The sequence below is a fragment of the Emys orbicularis genome, chromosome 6, assembly GCF_028017835.1.
Source record: "Emys orbicularis isolate rEmyOrb1 chromosome 6, rEmyOrb1.hap1, whole genome shotgun sequence".
NCBI classification, from domain to species: Eukaryota; Metazoa; Chordata; order Testudines; family Emydidae; genus Emys; species Emys orbicularis.
Window position 1 is genome coordinate 103,448,375 of NC_088688.1, and position 20,413 is coordinate 103,468,787.

Below are 20,413 nucleotides of genomic sequence, written 5' to 3' on the forward strand. Positions count from 1 at the left end.
TTCAATTATTTGTCAAAATCTCCCATTTTATATATATTTACAATTACACATATACTCAACAGTAATGTGTGTGAATATAGGTTTCTAAACAATATTTATTTAATTCTCTATCTTAGGGTTTTATACCACCACCCATCACTGTAGCATCTGAGCACCTTCCATGTAAAATCAATAGCAATAACAAAGTCCCTAGATGACTGCTTGGAGTCTCTGATATGTCTCCTTTTTTGGGGGTAAAGTTTTTGGTTTTCTAAAATATTAGGGTTTTTCTATTAAATCGACACACAAGGAAAAAATCTGTAATGCTCTTCGATACATAGAACATCTCACTGCATCTTCTAAATGGTGCATATCATGTATTAGAAAGCAGTACTGAACCACTAGTTTGCAAAAAAAATTATACAAACCAAAACATCTACTGTACAACAGCAAAAAAATACGCTAGTAAGTGATGTCTTTTCCACTAGATGGCAGCAAGATACAAGACATATCCTCTCCAACCAAATGGCAGCTCCAAGCAGCCAGAGATCTCTTAATAGAAGCTACACACCTTTTAAATCAGACCAGCATGATGAATTTGCTCTTGGTGATTTATATCTCCAGAAGCAGCTCTCCCAGAAACATATTAAATTGAAGCAACTTTATTCCAACCACATTTAGAGGAAACATATTTTGGGTGTAAAATTGAACCTTTTTCTTATTTATGTAACATATTATATCTATTTGCAGACAGTTTGTAGCATATTTTTGATGGAACAGAACACCAGAGTATCTTCAGACAATCTCCAGCAGATGAAGTCCAAATGAAATAAACATACTACTGAAGTCACATAGGCAAAAGTGTCTACGGTGCAAAATATAAAGGTTAAAGGAACCCACTTTAAAAATAGCTATAGTTTTAGCTGGACAAGAATCAATACCAACTAAAGTCTAAAAATACTTCCTTGCTCAGTTTCAAGTTAAGGATTCACACTGCACACCAATTTATAACTAGCTTAACCCTCCCCTCCCCCCCCCCCCCCCAGCTTTACACTTATATCAAATGGGCGGGGGGAGGGGAAGGCTTTAATCTTTCCTCTCCTCTTCTCGATTGTTTTGTGTTCTTCTGTCCGCCTCTTGCTGGCAGGTGGGGGGGGGGGGGGGGAGAGGGCCTATTTTGGCTGTTACTGTGAAGCTTTTATCTTAAGCAGCAGTGGGTACAACAATGTGATGCAGCTGATACAACTCCCTGTGCATTCTATGCCAGCCAAGGGCAGAGAAACTCAAATCAGAATCCAAACTAAGCTTTCCAAGTTCAGAGCCCAATGAAGTGCAGCTGTGACCCCTCCTGGGCTTTTGAAGAAGTACAAAGGGGGAGGGGAAGAACAGAAATTGTTGCTCTGCTGACTTTGGTAACAGAAGAATCAACATAAGTGGTCATCATTATTAAAGTTAACATTTACTCACAGTGATACCTGAGATATTGCAGATATTTCTCTGTTCCTAGAATAGAAAGTAACTATCATATCTGAGATGCCATTCTGTGATACATGTTGATTGTTAAATGGCAACTAATGTACAGGAAATAATTCAGTGTACGGATACTTCTGGGCTTGCCTATGTTGGTAACTATGAATATTCTTCAAAAATTTCTTGCCCTGCTGACACACTGCTTCTCTCTTCAAGGCACTCGCAGCAAATGACATACATTTGCCTCCCTTCATATTCTTCATGCCATCCACAGCTGTTAATTTAACAGGCTGGCTCTTCCAGATAAAGGAGCCATGCGAGGCAGCCGCTCCTATGGCTCAGACTATATTGTGCACACATGCACATTCCAGTAATAGGCTCTGAAGCAGCAGCAGCAACTAGACTCTATTGAACATCTTGGCAGCTATAGAAGAACACTGAGAGGTACTTTCAAAAGTGTTTTTCATTAATGAACACGCACAGGTAAGGTATGCAACAATGCTCCGCCTCAAATTGCTGCCACTGCCTGCTGCTCCATCTCCAATGAACAAGATAATTGAATTTTTAATCCTAACATTTATGTTAAAATGAGCATGGTAATGGATTTAGAAGACACAAGACAGGTAGAAGTATCCAAGGACAGGATCAGTCTCCTCATAGCAACAGGTTTGTAGTCCTAAATCCAGAATTTGTGGGTTGAAGCCCTAATGGCCTATATGAATAGTAGCAATCATAGTAAATACTGACATCAGTAATGGAATAAACCTACTTGTACTCCAGACTGGTGTCAAAGCAGCAATCTTCCAATGCATCAAGGGACTTCATTAGAAGTAAATTAATCTGTTGGCCAGATACATCACTACGAAAAAGAAATAAAATACAAAAGACACTGTTCAGTTCTTCATGCTGCTTGTGATATTGGGAAGAATGAACTTGCCATTCAACATTATTTTTTATTTGCTAAAAAAATAGATTCTCATTCTATGTGCACGATTGTTCATTTTTTGTGCTTTCACACAAATACATGTACAGCTGAAGTACACGAATCCACTTCAGAACCCACCAGTGTTTCTAACTGGCTCAGTTGTAGTGAGGCAGCACTCACACAGAAGCCCGAGACCTTTACTGCTAACACCAAAAAGGAAGAAAACCACAGTACTACATGCCCCATAAAAATTAGCTGCAGCTGCACCTTTAATTTTTCACAGGCTTAATGTTTTAAGACTTCATTTTGTGGCTCGGTCTTGAAAAGTTGTTCCCTTACCACCAGCACCACAAATGAAAAGCAAAATCCTTGGATCTTATTTGGAGAAAGAGGCCTGAACATCCTGAACTAACCCCCAAGGGATTTCTTGCTTACAGAATGTACTGAAAATCCTCTTAAAGAGTATGAAGGCTTTGGTGTAAATTATCTCTAGGTTCAACATAAATACTTTTCTAAGTCAGAGTTTGGTAGCTGAATTTAAGGAATATCTATGACAGAGAAAATTTGGGGGCAAAAAAGCAAAAACTGACCTGCCTTAATATGTAAGGAATTTAAAGAAATGTCCTCTCTTGCTATTCTCCTTTCAAAAAAAAAAAAAAAAAGTCAAACTATATTTCAGGTCCCCTGGTACAGTGTGATGATCTAATCCTGTTTTCTCAGAAGGCTTTTATGGCTTATCTGTAGCTCAGTTGTCACTACTGACTAATTATCAAGAGGCAATGTATCCTCAAACTGTGCTGTAGGTTTTTAAAAAGCAGGGCAATCTTATTTTCCCATTATCCCCTTAGTATTGAGTATCAGGGTTGCGCATTAATGCAAAATGCATTTTAGCCAAGGGAGGTGATTCAGAAACCATCAGCTTGAAGGGATAAAAATAATAGCTATGCCAGCAAGACCTAAATCAAGTACCTGTATTTTACTAAGGGTGTAAGCAAACACAAACCCTAAAAGTCATGAAGTAAAAACATCCATAGCCTAAGGTGAGTGCCTGAATTTCTTGGCAACATTCAGGCATCTGTGGCAATCATCTTGGAGAGTCTCCTTTCAACCTTGCAGATATGCTGTAGGATAACTTCTACCAAACAGTCCCTGAAAATGCTGTCTTCACCCCACAGAGTAACGATACACTTTCAAGAAGGTCCATTATACTGGATATACACAGCTTTTAGAAAGTTGTGTGTTTCATGATGCAGCCAAGATGTTTAGTATCAGGTGCAAGTAACCAGACATTCTTGTTGTATGTCATACTTCTGCAGCATATAGCTTAACACAAACAGTGACAATCATGTTCTTACAATTGTGAATACCACCATACAAAGATATAAATAAGGGTAGCTAATCTCCTTAACATTCTTTTTGTGGCTGTATCACTTAAGTGAGTCACACGAGCATCTTAACACCTACACAGTTATGAAAACTAAAACGCATCATTAATCTTGAGAGTGTGATGCTGTATTTAAACAAGCACACCCAGCACAGTATGGCAACAATAACAGAGGAGGGGAAGAAGAAGAGATTAATCAAGAAATAAAAAAGATGTCTTAAGTAATCTTGCAAAAGACCTTGGGAATCATTAGACTACAAAATGTAAACACTTTATTCTGCAAACTTAAATGCCACATTACGGGAAGGGGAGGAAGTTAGTTATTTACACACCTGCTGTAGACTGTAATCCATACCTGACTTTTTCTTCAAACAAACGTGAGATAAACATCCCCAAAGCAAGGCCTATGTGGATTTGAACAGCTTGAGACTCATCAGCATTTGGTTTCCCAGGTAACCTGGCAGTCAGTACACTCAGGACTTCCTCAACCTTCTCCTTGCAGGATACAATGAAAACTGGCACCAAGAGAGACAAAGCAGTGGCTGCACAGGAGCGAGCAATAGCACTGGCTGTGTTTTCACCAGAATACGATTTCTAGGACATATTAAAAAAAAAAAAAAAAAGATGTTTTTGTTCTTTTTTCCAATTTGTGAGGGAAAACAGTATTTTAGGAATGTAAAAATATACAGCATACAGTACTGTAATTGCATTTCTATTTGGGAGCATATAGTATTTCATGGCTTTGCCTCCAGCAACATTTCCTTTCCCCCCACAACTAGTTTAATAATATGGTAATTGAAAATATACCTTCTAGAATCAAAATAGAATGAGTAAATATGGAATTAAAAACAAAGTGGGTGAGGGAAATAGGAATCCAATAGCTGGTCTGAGCATAAATACATTTCTCTCTTTTCATATTCAGCTTTCTTGCTAAAATATTCAGCAGAGTGATCCAACTCATGTATGTGTAAATAAAAACAGGCATGCGATTCTGTAATTACAGAAAGCCAGGAATTTATCAAGAAGAAAAAAAAAATGCTGCTTTAGCGGTGGGGAAGCATCAAGTCTAGAGTGGAGAACCATCAGCAGATCCTGCAAAATTTTTGGTGGAAAAGCTTCCCAGGAGACAGATTATTCACCACAAAGGCTTTAAATTCCTTTCCATTTTAAAAGCTGAAAGCCCTTTAACTGCCTCTATTTACAAAGCTATAAATAAAAGCTGATTATATGCAATAGCCTACAATATGTGTATTAGCTTATATATAATTATGGGAAGAAAAAGATTCAAATCAGAATGCCAGGTATCCTGTAGAGCAGTGATTTCTACAGGAGGCTTTGTCGTTTGAAATTTACACACTGAGAAAGAAAAAACATTTTAAAAGATATTGTATTTTGGAAGAGGGAACTGCTGTGAATGAAGTCCCTGGGCTCTGTCTCAAAAATACAATGTATTTTTAAATTGTACCATTTTGGAGGCAGGTGTTTTGGAAGATTGCAACATATTAACTCTAGTACCAACTGTGTCCCTGGATTTCCTTGGCCCTTGGCAGTCTGGCATTATATTTGAAAGTGGTGTTAAAACTGCACTGGTTTTGGTGGTCTGGGCCCTCCGCCGGTGATGACAGAGGACTAGGATTGATATTAACTCTTTTAGATCTATCAGTCTTCAGTACTGTTGCCCTTGATGTTTTGTTGATGTGGCTGGATGTGACCACCCTTTATGGATCAGTTCCTTCCTTTCAGAGAGATTGTAGAGAGAGTTCTTGTACAAATGCTCATTCACCTTGAGCCACCTCTTGCACCTCTCGCAGGAACCATTCTATTAGCCCCCTTCTGTTCAGCCTATGTGAGGCCACTAGGGAGACAGTGAGAGGACTGGAGCTGCGGTTCCATCACATGGCTTACACCCCACTCTATGTTCCTCTCATCTAACCCAAGCTGTGTGGTTTCTTTGCTTTCCCTGCAGACTGGTCAAGACAGAAACATAGATAATGGCAAGGTGATTGAAGCTCAGATCGACGTGATATTATTAGGTAGATGGAAGAACTTAGAGAGGGACAGAAGTTGTGTCTTCCCCTGGGAAAGGAGTATGCTCACCCTTTATTCATGAGGCCTACTGTTATGCAGTGCCCTTGAAGGCTCCTCCTGCAAGGTGTTCTACACAAGGATACCATTTTGAAGATAATCTAGAAAGGAAGCTTTAGCTAATGCAGAACACAACTGCAGTGTACTTAGCAGTGGTATCTGCACGGAACATATGACACCTGTTTCCTGAAGACTACACTGGCTTCCAGTTCACCGCCAGATGCTATTCAAGGGGTTCAGGTTCATGGTTTAGGTTCTAGTTATAAGTCTGAAATCAGACAGGATGCTTCTGCTAATAGTCCCTAGATATGAGAGTTGAGCAAGGCATTTTCAGGGGAAGGACCTTGACAGCATAACTCCCCATTCACAGTCAGAGTTATATAACCTACAGAGCATGATTTAAGAGCCATGTTTTTATTCAAACTCAGAATTTTGATTTGTGGTGTGGTGTGAGAATCTATTTAGGTTGATATGCTAAAGTTTTATTGTTAAGTTTTGTACATGCAGGTAGAAATGTTATGGAGGTTAGGGTTGGGTTTTTTAAAAACTGCAAAAAAAAAAAAAAAAAAAAAAAAAGAAATAGATACCAATAACTGCTGAAACTCAGAGAAGAAAATTCAAGAGACAGTTGAAGGAAAAAATCTGAGGAAAAAATATAAAAATAAGAAGCAAATTTGCTAAAAAAATAAAATAAAGCCTTCTCATCCTCCCACACGTCTTTTTGCAAGAATAGCATAAGTAAAACCAAGATTAAACAATTATTTCATACAATCATCAACATTAAGATCACTAAATCCAAATACCTATTCTCTTGCCCATAATAGTTACTGTTTTACCCTCTTTCCTTATATATATTTTATACTTCTAGACGTACCTGGTAGAACCAAGGGAAAACTTGACCTTTAGCGCGATAGCGACTGTTCACAATACTAAGGAGTGTTTCTATCACCATAGAAATCCAGTGTTTTGTGGGAAGAAAATCAGGTTCGGTCTACAGGTAATGAAAAATGACATAAGCCAATAAACATTAAATAACAGCTTCCAAATATTCATTCATTTCTATTCTTAAACCAGGCCACATTCAAGGACAGAAGACAGATTCAGCAGCTGATGGGCCAGCTATGAAGTATTTAGCTACTCAACAAGGGTCTAATTCTGCCACTCTTACTCACGAGTAGCACATTTTATTCCCATAAATCATTCCATTAAGTTAGCAGAATAAGGTATTATTCAGTGACGGCAAAGATGGCTGAGTCAGGCCCAAAACTAGCAGCAGTACAGGGGAAAAAAACACAACCCTAAACTGTTATGGCTCAATATGAGCAAGTAACTGGCTGTATCAATTCTCCTAGAGCCAGGCATAAATTAAATGTGGAAACAAAAATCATGTATGAAAACTTGAAAATTTTCAGCCTGAATGGACAGCATGATATTCTCCAAGATATTATCTTGAAAAATGACATGGGATCTTTAATTTTACGTGGGTAGCCACTATATATGGGCAGACAGGACCACAACTTGTGTCTCAGTCAAATGGCGCCTTTTCATATTCTGTTTAATGGTTTGTGCTGTAGCAAGAACAGAATGTATTAAAACAACAGACGCATAAACAGAACATACACACAAAATAAACAGTAAACTGAGGTGTCACTATGACACAGGAAGTGCAATTTACCAATGCAATAAATGATGCATGGATTAAAGTGTGCCATGTATGGATGGTACCTCTAACAACGCAGTACCCTGACCCATGCCCCCAGTAACAGACTGTAATTTCCCTTCTGGAAATCAGTCCTAAAAAGACCTTTTCCCCTCGAGACAGAAATAAAATGGATAACAGACAATTTTCTCAGAAATAGGAAGCAGTATGTGCCTCAGTCATAACATTGTTAGCAAAATAATAACAAATATTGTGTGCTTATGTAGTGCTCTCCACCCTAGTCTCTCAAGGTGCTTTACAAAATGAACAAAGCCAGCCTTAAAATATGTCTGGGACACTCTACAACTCAAGAAATGGGCTCAGATACATTGAGACTTGCCAAAGATCCCCTAAAGACTGTGACAGAGCTAGAAATAGAACCCAGGACAGAACAAAGATTATTATTCCACTTGAGAAAAGATGAAAAAAAACTATTGTTTGGAATAGGAAATCACATGGCCCTATTTCAATATTCCATGTTATAACAAGTTAATTTAGTAGCTGTAAGTGGATAGTAGTTGTGGGTGTTCAGGATACAAATATTATATGAATTCACTTGATTGAATTTGTTCTCTGGCACCCCTTATGGAGAAGAACTTAATTCCATTTCCCAGAAGTACTATTTCCACTACCATGACCCAGGAACTTGCAGACAGAACATATGTCATTATATTTTTTTCTCATTAGCTTGATAAGATGTGTTTAAAACCACAGTTGAACAAACGTACTGAGATATAGATGTAGTTTTTCCCACAATTCAGAAGTCAGTTCTCTAAGGGGGCTATTTACTAATGCTTCCCTACTTGTTTTCCTGGTAGAACTGACTGGAAAGGCTCCTGAAGGTCACTCATATCAAAAATTCAGTATTATCAACCCAAAAAGTGCAAAAATTGTGAAATGATAAAATCATGGCTTTCGGGTCTGTTTTCTGATTTTTTGAACTCTTCCTACCCATAATTGTCTGTGGCAATTTACAGTGTTGCCAATTCTTACAAATTAATCACACAATGCAATTTTTGTCCCTGTTTCAGGAGCTCTTGCTAGAGAATCCAACCAGCCATCGTGCTAGGCACTGCACAAACACTTTCATAAGAGATTGCCCTTGCCCAAAAGAGCTTAAAATCTAGTGAAAAGAGATGGGAATGAGTTTGTGATATGGAACATGGAATGGGACACACCCCACACCTCTCATACAGAAACTACCAAAACTTCCATTAGGTGGAAACAACTTTTAACTGCCACTGAGCTGATCTAGAGCCAAACTGGTGAACCATAAGTGAAAAGGCTCTGTAGCTCTTTAGCTGGGTCCTCAATTCCCTAATAAGTGCTAATGTCACACCTCTGAGAGTAAGGCTACCTTTCTGAAAACATAAGTTGTTTAAATCAAATTCAAGTTCCAGCCTTCTTTGGAGCTTACATAGGTAGGGTCTTCAACACTTTGGCCACACAGGCAAAATCTCAAACACACACTACTGTAAAATGCTTCACCCTGTTCTGACAGCTGCTATTAACCAAAGTAAAAACACTAAAAATGCAAGAATGAAACAAATATTAACAGGGAGTCCAAATAACTGAGACAAAGATTGACCTAGTAGCAGGATACCATAGTAACCTAATGGAGACTGGGTTTCAGAAGAATCTTCAGGAAGTCAACATGTTGAAAACCAGCTACATGATGGAGACAGGCAGTTTTCTGGCATTGGGGCAAGAATACTGGGAGACCACAATGTATCAAGTAAATCTTCATTCCTCTTACTCTGAAGTCCTTTGAGTCTTAAAGATACATAATTTTTTTCACTTTAACCTCCTTAAGGCTTTGCATCATCACCATGTTTTTCATCAATAAAAAGGCTGAATTACTGTCCTTCCAGAGCCTGTCGAAACTGTTCCTGACCTGGACAGAGTGGTCAGTGCAAAACAGTGTGTGGCATTCCCAGCTGCTGGGGCCCTTTACAGTTCTTCCAACCCATACAGATCCAGTGGGAAGGTAATTAACATAAGACAGATTCAGACTACTAGTTTGTGGTGTTTCTATTACACTGAAAAGTTGGGCATAATAATTCTACTTTTCACATTTAGCTACAATCCACATTTCCCTCTCCTCCTAGTTATATTTTCTGTTACGTAAAGTGTTACAAGCAGCTTCTTGAGCCAAACTATCTATCAATTTGTACTGTGTTACACTGGGAAATACCAGCAACTCATCATCACTTTACTAGCTGAAAAATAGATTCATGTTAATAATGATCTTCAAGCAGAACAGGTGTTCTCCTTTCCTGACCAAATAATGCACCAAGGTTAAGGATTTGAGGTCAACATAAGAAGAATGCCAGTGCCAATACTCTGAGGCAGAGGACACAAGGACTAAAGTTGTGAATGTAATTATTTATATACATAAATCACACACCCACACATACTGTGGATATATCTATTTCTAAAACAAATGATCTTTTCCAGGTGCGAATTTAGAGCTCATGACAAGTGCCAAATTGCTAGTCCCAGAAAGTGAAGTCCTCTATTGAGCTGCAGTACAGGTAGAGCACAGGCAGTGGCACTGCAAACTCTCTCAAAACATTTTATTAAGTCTGATCTGGAGAAAGCAGGTGGGGGAGCCTCAACATCTACTGGATCTTTCTCTGCTCTGACAATACTGACAACAAATGTGTCAACTGTGGTGTTTTGTGTGAGGAGGACACACTCAGATTGAGACCACCAAGCTCATTTCGCACAGAGCAGAGCTAGCAGATGGTCACTACTGAGCAGGACTAGATATGAACAGATGAGAGAGTGAGGGGTTCTGCATTCCATTATCAGACCTCTCAGCCATGCAACCTCCCAGTGCTTTTGTTTTGATTGTAAGTCACATTAAGATGACAAAACGGTGTTTCTAAGGTTTAACTCACCTCTGGTCCTACTTCAGTGTCTGAAGAAAGGCTATTTTCATATTTTGCCACAGCAACTGCAAGGCCAGTTAAAGCTAAGATAGAGTTTCCTTTCACCACTGGGCTGTCCCTATTGAAAAGAATAAACAGTAATTAATGAGACATAAGAGATCGAGATAATGAAACACAATAATAATTGGGAAAGCACATGCCACCAGAGTTCTGTATAGCAAATATCAACCTTTCAGCAAGATTCTCAAAGTTAACAACTATCTCAGATGGTTCACCCACCCAATGGAAGTGCCCCACATCTCATCCTCACATCACAGTGAGATGGGAGGAAACTAAGCTTACTGTTTCAATAGTTTTCTTTTTTCCTTTGTCATCCAAAGCCTAACACAAACATGTGTGTATATGTATATGAGAGAGAGAGAGAGAGAGAGAGAGAGAGAGAGAGAGACTATTGCTGCAACTAAAGAAAGTCTTTTGAAGCTAAATAGTCTGCCTCACACCACTTATATATTTTGCTTTTGCTGAAAAGATCTAAAATTCTTTCTATATAATTTGTCTGATGGTGGTACTAATCTTGCAAAAATCTTAACATGGCTGAATCTAGCAGCCACACTCTTCCAAAAGCGTGCAATGCTTGGAGAGGTAGGTGCTTATTACAGTAGCAGCAGCGGTACATATATACACACACACACACACCGCCACAAAACAAGCCACTGTCTTACCCGGCTATAAAGCTTTATGCAGCTAAGTGTTGTGTGGCATTCTTACCACAGATCATTAAGATTTCATACAAATGTAATAAAGAAAAGTTCCAATATGTGCTAGCACAGAAATGCAACTCTTCCCTGGTACACAGATTGGAACACTCTCACAGCTGCGCACAGGATTTGCTGACAATGCTGGATAAATGTACGCTCCCTCAGTATTTTGGTATTTAAAAGTTTCTTGTTATAAACAGATCAGTTTCCAGTAGCTCTGGAGTTTAGGTGCACAAGTGGCTTAGCCATACTCTTTCAGCATATAGGAATCAGGCAGTGAAGCAGTAATCATGTCTGCAAGGTTAAAATGCATAAAAAATTCCTAAATGTCAGTGAAATTATAGGGCGAAAACCAGCACCAAGTTTTTTACCTTGTGAGACATCAGGTGCAACTAGAGTTGTGGCCAGCACATACACTTTTAAATCTGAATTATGCTACAATGCACTAGAGCCACTGTTGGGCACTTTTGAGGCTCTGTGCTTGTGTATGTGCTGGAAATGAGGAAGCGGAAAACTGGGTTTTCATATCCAAGTTTTCCCATCAATTAAAATTTAGATTGCGATCATCTTGATTTTGGAAATTGCTAGGGAACAGGTACTCTTGTGAGCCTTTCCTGCTAAATGCTTTGAGATACTTTTTCTTAAGATTTTCCTAAAACAAAGACATTGGCATTCAGATTATGTCCAGAAAAAGGACTACAAAGATAGGCTCCAAGTACTTCTCTGTCATCCTGTAGTCTATCTTTTAGGTATTATGTAGAATAGAACATGTGAAATACCATCATACTGGATGCTGATGTAATGTACAGTAATGGTTAGATGAAGTATTCTACATTTCAGTTTCCGTTTTTACACACTGCATCACTGTATTGCATATCCAGAAAGACTGCTCAACTACTACTATAAATATGTACTACTCTGAAAGCTCAAACCCATTCTCCTGTCTTTAGAGATTTCTTTTTGTATCTGAAAATTGTTTTTTGATAAGGCAGATGAGCGTCTTAATTGAATGTCACTAACTTTTCAGCTCTGGGACACTAAACCTAGACCACTCTGGATCAGAGATAGCTAAAATAATTTTGATTAGGTGGCTAGTTCATTTCTCAGAGTATTCTTCTTATGTTACCTTAAATCACTTCTGAATTTATTGATGTAGTCATTTATTTTTATGTCTATTGCTAGTGACAGTGGTTGCACTCTAAAATGCCTCAACTGTCAGACACTTTTAAACTGCCCCCCCTCACCTGGATGCCTTAAATTCATAAAAAACATTCTACTGTCATAGAACAAAATATCAGCCTGTCAGCATAAAGACCAACGCCACAGACCCACAAACCACTAGGTTCTATGAGAAAAACCAAAAATGTTTCAAAGACTAGACCATTCTATCCTGGAATTTACTGAAGTTAGACTAGGAAATAAACATAAAACATAGCAAAAGCTCCAGCGGCATGGTCTGTCCATGGGAAATCCCTTGAAGCTAGCCATGAAGAGAGTGTAACCCCAGGAACCAACAGTGAAAAGTTACCTAATGAACTAATTTGACCAGTGAACCATTTTCATGACAAAAACCTTGTACTTTCTTTTTCAATACATTGGCTCTTGTTACTTAGAGCCAGGAAATGACATTCTGAGAGTTCATTATGTCCCTGTATTGTATCTTGCTCTTTATAGTAGTTACACAAAGGATTTCAACCTTTATTTCTCTAACTTTTCATAGGCATTTAATGAGTAGCTAAAATATAGAGTTCAATTTTAATCAGTTCCTCTTCTTCATCTCCTCCTCTACCCAGGAGTGAACTACCTGAAGGTAGATTGGCAGGGAAGCATGTGGATGTGAACATTTCCAACAGCAGCATTCACCAAGAACAGTTGCATGGTTAAAAAGGCAAAAACCTTCAAAATCTTTACAGAAAATTTGAATATCTAGAACTGCCAGAACTCTGAATTTCCCAATATATTTAAGACTAATCTTCTCTGCAGCTCAAGCAGGTACCACCCACTGAATCAGCCTATGATAAACAGCAATGTGGTTCTATCACTGCTGCGATCTCCATGGCAGAGCCCGTGATTTTAAGAGTTATTTTTATCCAGATTCGTGGCTTTTGGCACCTGTCTGGTCAAGTACAAGAAGCTGTTATCCAGGTTAACCAACCACAGAGCACAGTGAAGTGATGTCCATCAATGAAGTACGTGTACGCAGGGAAGAAATCAAGCTACTAGTACCATTCCTAAAGCCTTTCAGTGGTGTTTGAGGGTGGGACCAGAGTGTTCACTGCTAACCCAATGCCATGAGCTAACATGCCAGTGACCGCCTGAAAATATGTATCTGCATCTACCTTCAGGAGGGAGAGGGGTCTGGACACAAGCAGGAACCCTTAAGAGTGAGAGACAGTGGGTTAGCTTTGAAGAGGTGATGCTCCACCCCAGAGACAGCTGAGAGGAATAAAATTATAAAAAGAATGACTTAAGGAAAATTCTTTGCCATACAAGATTGGACCAATAGTGCATAGAGTGGTATTCTGCCTTTTGAGCAGCCTATGCCTAATTCTTCAGAAAATGCACCTAGCCAACTATACAATGCAGTACATGGAGGGAAAGCTCCTATCCTTATACTTGTGGCTATAAGTTGAAATCACATCAATAGGAAATATTGGCTTGCATCACCCACAATGAAAAAAATCCAGAGGAAATCACTCTCTAGCCTCTAATAAAGGAACAATTCTTACTTTGAAGCACCCTTGATAACATCAGTCAGCATGTCTCTGACCCTGCAGGAGAGACAAAAAGTAAAGTTAGCACATTATACTTTACATTGCAGCATGAACTTGTCCATGACGCATTTTCCCTCTAGTCCTCCAATTGACCACTCTGTTAGCAAACATCACATCCAATACTTATTTTATAAAACTTAGTGTAAACTAGTAAAAATTGTCACATACCATCTTACATTTTTCACATCCTTAAATCCATTAAAACTGTCCTCTAAAAAGGCTCTTATCTGATTTTATACTACATTGTGGAAAATACAAGTTCATGCAGCAGCCATAAATCTGATCATCTAGCTATTGCAGATAGCTTTCCAGGTCGATGTTCTACGCCCCAGCCTAATAAAATGAAAATATTCTACAATGGAGAACTATAACAATTTATCCAACATTTATTATAGTCCAGAACACAACTATGTGTGGTTAAGCTATCAGGTGGTGCAATAGTCTAAATTTATTGAAATGAAAGCTATAGGGTCACTTAGAATACTTTCTATGTTACTGTGATCAATTTACAACACATGACTTGACTTCATTTGTTTAGTTTTGCATTCATATCCAGAGGATGAGCGGCCATAAATCTTTTATACTGGCAAGTTTTTTTTAATATATAAATCCCATACACCACAATTTACAATACGAAGTAGTAAATCTTAACTAGGACTGTCATCCAACCCAAAAAGATATCTATCCTTCAATCAAATTTCTACAACACATAATAAAATGTTTGAAATTGTAGCTATAAAACAAAGTGTATAGGTCACTCATACTTTAAAGAATAAAATCAATGTTTCATTTTAAGCACAATATTTGTTTTTGCACAGTCACTAAAAAAACCCCACTTAAGTTGAAAGCATTTACACTGAATGGCACAACCAATATAATGGTGCAAAAATGCATTAAACAGTAAAATTCAGTATTGCCCTCTCCACTATAGCAAACGTCAAGGTCAGATTTCAGGGTGGGCAATACTGATAAATACCTAATAGGTCCTCTGAGTGCTGGCCCCTCCTTTTACCCTCATCTGATCCTGTAAGGTGCACAGCACCCTCAAATCTCTTTTTAAGTCAATAAGAATTGAGGGTATTCAGCACCTTACAGGACTGAGCCCGTGAGGAAGGGCCTAGAGAGACTCAACCTTACAACTGGGAGCCCAGTTCCTTTGCTGACTTAGCACTTGCATCTGCACCTGCACAAATTTAAATCACTTTTTAAAAAACTGTTAAATTTAATAGCTTAGGTTAAGCAATTACAAACACTGGGGAGAGGAGGTTAAGGCAGATTTTGTTGGTCCCCTGACCTAAAAAGCAATTTTGCAAGAACGTCTTCTACTTCCACCCTACCTCAGAAGTTCTAGGAGAGCATACACTTTTCTCTTTATACCTGACGGGATACAGAGGATCAAATACAGTGCCATTGGCAAAAATCTGCTTCAAGAGAAGAGAGAATCAGGCCTATTTTATCTACCATATACTCAGTGCTTAGTTGAATAAAATAACTAAGAAATTACATTTTCCCTATCAAATATGACTTTATACCAACTCACGGTTTAAATTTATTGTAAGGACCATCCTGACTGTGTATATGTGAATGTGTACACATACATATAAAATACAGAGAGAGAGAGAGAGAAATAAAGACATCTATAATAAACACATGACTAAATCCTCATCTGCTGGAAAAGCAACATAGCTCCATTGACTTCAATGGAACTACACTAATATACACCAGCTGAAGATTTGGACGAGAGTACACATCTTTAAAAAAACACACACACACACACACCCTTAAGTTTTATATTGTGCCCATCATCATGGTATCCGAGAATGCACCCCCAACTTCCGTCCTCCAAGACTGTCTTTACAAGAAATGTAAGCCTTGATATGACAAAGTAATACTCAATAAAGACAGCATAATTTTTGTCTCTGTTACTCAATTATGCACTGAGCAAAAGGTTTTCATATAACAGGATATAAAATAATTGCAGTTTTCAATTCCTTCCAGCTACTGTCACTACTGCAAAGGGTTAGCTACCTGTGAATATAAGCATCCTTACCTACACTCTCTTCTCTCCATCTTTTTTAAAATTAGAGATCATATCTGTTTTTTCTCATTAGCACTCATACTGATGATTAAACTTGCAACATTAAAGCCTTTGAAGTATCCCCACCCTTTTGCCCCCCTCACTTGCTGTTACAAGTGATGAGGAGCAGACAGTCATTCTCTTACCAGAGCCAGGCTGTAAACTGTTTGTACTGCACCTCTTCAGGATCCTCTTTTCCATGTTTTAACTGCATCTCCAGCTCTGCCTGTCTCCCCTGCAGAATCACAACATAAATCAGAAGGAGATCTTGCATGGGTAATAATCCTGAGATTTCTGCGGGGAACACTGGTGCAACAGATGTAACCTTTCCCTTGAGATCCATATCATGACTGGACCTAATTGTTCTTGATACTACATCCCATTGTAATATACAATGTATTAAGCGAAAGAATTGCAATTTTTGATTCTGGGAAGAGTGGAGTGGTTGCTATAGATAGAAATAATGGCTCCAGCTTCCTAACGATGGAAGGAAACTTATTCCCTCATAACAAAGAAGGATCAACAAACTTGTATCCCACAGGGAAGAAGATTTGGAAACCAACTACCTCAAAGGTACAACGACAGCAAAACCTATTGTTTACTTAATGCATCATTTAAACCAGAATTTCTCAACCTTTTACTCACTGTCCTCTTTGCAATCCTTCATGCCAGTTCTAGCTGTGCCTCAAAGGATGTGCTATTGGATTCACCACAGTGGTTTATGGGATGCTTTTGTGATCTGAGAAGGACTGATTGGAAGGTGTTAAGCAAATCTGTTCAGTAGGAGACTGAGAATGGGTGTCTAGGTTTAGCTTCCACCCCCAAGACAACCACTGATTTTATTAAGTCTTGATGGAAAAAATATATGAGCACAAGCACTGTTTTTCAAACATTCAACATCTTTCCGTGGGATAATCATGAAAACTTGAGAACACAAGAGAGTAAACTCTGCAAAATCCAAATGGCATTCACAAAATGTGAATCAGGGCTTGTCTACACAAAGAGTTAGTGCATGGCAAGCCACGGTGTGAATCTTCGGCGAGCTAGCTTGCCACGTACTAACTGACCACGTGGACCCTGCTGCTGCTGCGCACTAGAAGTTCCACAGTGCGCTTAAAAGGGGAGTACGTCAAAGCACACCATGGAACTTCTAGTGCACAACAACAGAATCCATAATATGTTCTGACCCACTTCCATTTCAAGCACACTGTGGAACTGTTAGTGTGTGGCAGCAAGGTCACATGGCCAGCTCGTTTGCTGTAGATTCACATTCTGTCTTACTATACACTAAAACTCCTTACAACCAAGCACTAAGACTAAATAAAGAAGTCTGATCATAGTAGTTATAGACAGGACCAGGAGTCAGGTCTCCTACGTTCCATTCCCAGCTCTGCCACTGATTCTCTATGATCCAGATTCAGCAGAGCATCTAAACACATCCTCAACTTTAAGCACATGCTTAAGTCCATTCCAATTCCACAAAGCACCTAAGCATGTGTTTGTGCACATTGCTAAGTTCAGGCTTGTATGACCGTAGTCACGGTGGGAATATCTACACTGCAGCTGGGAGCGTGCCTCCCAGCCCCAATAAACAGACTCGAGTGGGGCTTGAGCCAACCTACTAAAAATAGTGAAATGGATGTTGCTGCACCAATGGAGGCTCAGGCTAGCCACTCGAGTGCAAGCTCACTTGACCCCTTGGGTCTGAGCTTGGGTGGCGAGCCTGAGTCTCTGCCAGTGCAGCAACATCCACACTGCTATTATTAGCACACCTGTCCGCTAGTACAAGATTGTCTACCTGGGCTAGAAGGTTCACTCCCAGCTACAGTGTAGACATACCTTTAAGGCTCAATCCTGCAAGGCACTTAAGCATGTACACATACTCTCAATGGGACTTCTCAAGTGCTTAAAGCAAAACACATACTTACGTGTTTTGCTAGATTGGGTATAGAGTGCTCAGCACCTTGCAGGACTGAGCCCTTAGGCTCTCTGTGCCTCAGTCCTCAATATGTAAAATGGGAATATAACTCCCTCACAGGCATACTATGGTAACTTATATTTGTAAAGTGCTTTGACAGCATCAGATGAAAAGTGCTACAGAAGCATAAGGTATAATTATTATTCTAGTTCTCTGAAAAGAGGAGCAAGTAAATACATGGGAGCAGACTTCAAAGGTACAACGGTATGCTTCAATGCTCCAGTAAATGACAGAAAATCCTAGAGAGGATTTCAGAAGCAGAGCTGGTAAAAGCTGTTCTTCTCACAAAATCTTAGTGTTCGAGGTAGACAGATGAAAGAGAAGGATAACAAAATATAGGCAACAAGTACTACTCTCTATAGTTAAGACCTAAAATTACTATTTAAAAAGTAGGTTTGCTAGTTCTGTTTTGTAACAAGGCTGTGTTTAAACATGACATTTTGTGCTAACTAAAAAGTGATTTGCTTTGAAAATGGTATCTCTAATGGTCCCTCATTCATGTATAAATTCTGTTACATTACCTCACCAAAGACGATACTTCCATGAAACGTTTGGAATTTACTCAGCAGTCTGAGCTGCTCAGACTATGAAAGTGTCCAGTATCACTTGACATACATGGGGAGAAAACATGAATCATCCCTGATAGCAGGACAAAGCCAACCATACATTGCTTTTGACAGGGAAGCTATTTATTGCTACAATTTTATAGATTGGAACCTCTGTGGTCTGGAAATCAGGCTGCATAATCTCACTGGAACAGATTCTCTGGTCAAATTTCCAGTACTTCCTGCTTTGGGGTGGGTCAGAAATACTGCCAGTATAGTCTCTCTTATAATACGACAGCATTTCTCTTTCTAGTCCTGACTGAAACAAAGGATTACAAAGAGAAAGGGGTGTGTGTGTGTGTGTGTGGAGAAAAAAGACTTATATGAAAAACTTTTTTTTTTTTTTTTTTGGAAGGGGAGCTCAGTTTCTTTTCTATCCAGATTGTCCCACTTTCCAGTATTTTCATACAATTCCTTTCAGTAATGAATAATTTATTAAAATTCAAGGTCAGAGCCCAAATTCTAATAGTGATACACAGTCTGAACCATTGACTCCAGTGGGACTCTGAACAGGAGTAAGCCTAGGAGTGTCAATTCTTGAGCAGGAACCAGACCTGTGCAAAATTTGCCTTCATCAGACGCTGGCTGTGGCTGAACTCTTATCAACCTTTAACCTGAAGACTTGCCTTATGTTTATTTAATTTTCTTGCATTCAAGTTGAAATGCAGAGTCTTTCTAAAAAAATGTTGATATTTGCAGGGAAGTCCTTGATTGTAAAACTGAAAATACACAAAACACCACACAACTCAAATTACCTGTAAAACTGCATGGTATGTTCTACTCATAAATCCCAGCCAGCACTGAGGAAGCAGGAGAGAGCGGTGCCATTCAGAAGGCTGGATACTAACCTGCATGACAAACCGAACAGGACTTAAGTTATATTAGAAATAATTTAACAAGAATGTGATTTACATCCATCGCTAGCATTTTAAGAATAAAGACAAATGATCTTTTTTGTACTGTACTTAACTGTCCAAAGAAAAATAAAATACTAAATCTAAAGACAATCTAGCTAACTGAAGGAGTACTTGAAAATTTTTGAATAGAATGGTATTAAATTTAATGGGTCAAACTCTGCTTCAGCCACACAATTGAAATGCCACTGAATTCAATTACAATTTCTGCAGTGTCATGCAAGTTACAGTGCTTTACAAGCATAAGACAATGTCCATATGCTTAGAAGAGTTTACAAATTAATGGGCTGATCCTACAAACACCCAAGTACAATACTCACTGCTATGATTAGTTTACAGCAGCACTTAGATACTATGCTGATGGATGCTATTTCAATATTCAAATGCTATTGAATTGATAAATTGATCCCAGTGAGGTCAGTGCATTATTCCCAATAGGAAGCACTACACTTAGCAGCGTTGGCAGGTTTGGGCCCTAAACTAAACATATAACAAACAAGGGATGCAACAGAATAGAGAGTGATTTAGTTTGTTTTTATTTGCAATTGTGGTTTGGCTTGATAGTTCCAAATTCGTTTGTTTTTTCTTTAAATTCAAGTTCTATTTTAGAAGTGCTATGTTACACACAAGAACAGAAGTAAATGACAAAAATGGAAATTAGTTGTGGCAGGTTAATCAAAGTAGCGAGTTTTAAGAGGGATGGAAGGTGGGGTTATTAGTCAAGGTAGCTGCAGTCGGGCAACAGAGTAGATCTGGACCCAATCTTTATAGACAAGCATTTTTTTAAACAAAGGAATTTATCTATGAAATATTCTAGCTTAAAACTCAGATTGGAAATTTCACAGCTGAAATCAAGACAAGATAAGTGGTC

At 38.7% G+C, this 20,413-nt stretch overlaps 1 protein-coding gene across 3 annotated transcripts in view; it reads right to left on the reverse strand.

The window, feature by feature from the left end:
* The window catches only part of FOCAD (focadhesin), a 177,958-nt gene that overhangs the window by 30,962 nt on the left and 126,583 nt on the right, over positions 1-20,413 (reverse strand). For all 3 annotated transcript variants that reach the window (XM_065406352.1, XM_065406351.1, XM_065406350.1), the window contains 7 exons: positions 19,384-19,476; positions 16,192-16,280; positions 13,924-13,965; positions 10,446-10,554; positions 6,718-6,834; positions 4,114-4,352; positions 2,219-2,308 (listed from right to left, as the gene is read on the reverse strand). In XM_065406352.1, the coding sequence (XP_065262424.1) occupies positions 2,219-2,308; positions 4,114-4,352; positions 6,718-6,834; positions 10,446-10,554; positions 13,924-13,965; positions 16,192-16,280; positions 19,384-19,476 (779 nt within the window). The remainder of the gene's footprint in view (positions 1-2,218; positions 2,309-4,113; positions 4,353-6,717; positions 6,835-10,445; positions 10,555-13,923; positions 13,966-16,191; positions 16,281-19,383; positions 19,477-20,413) is intronic.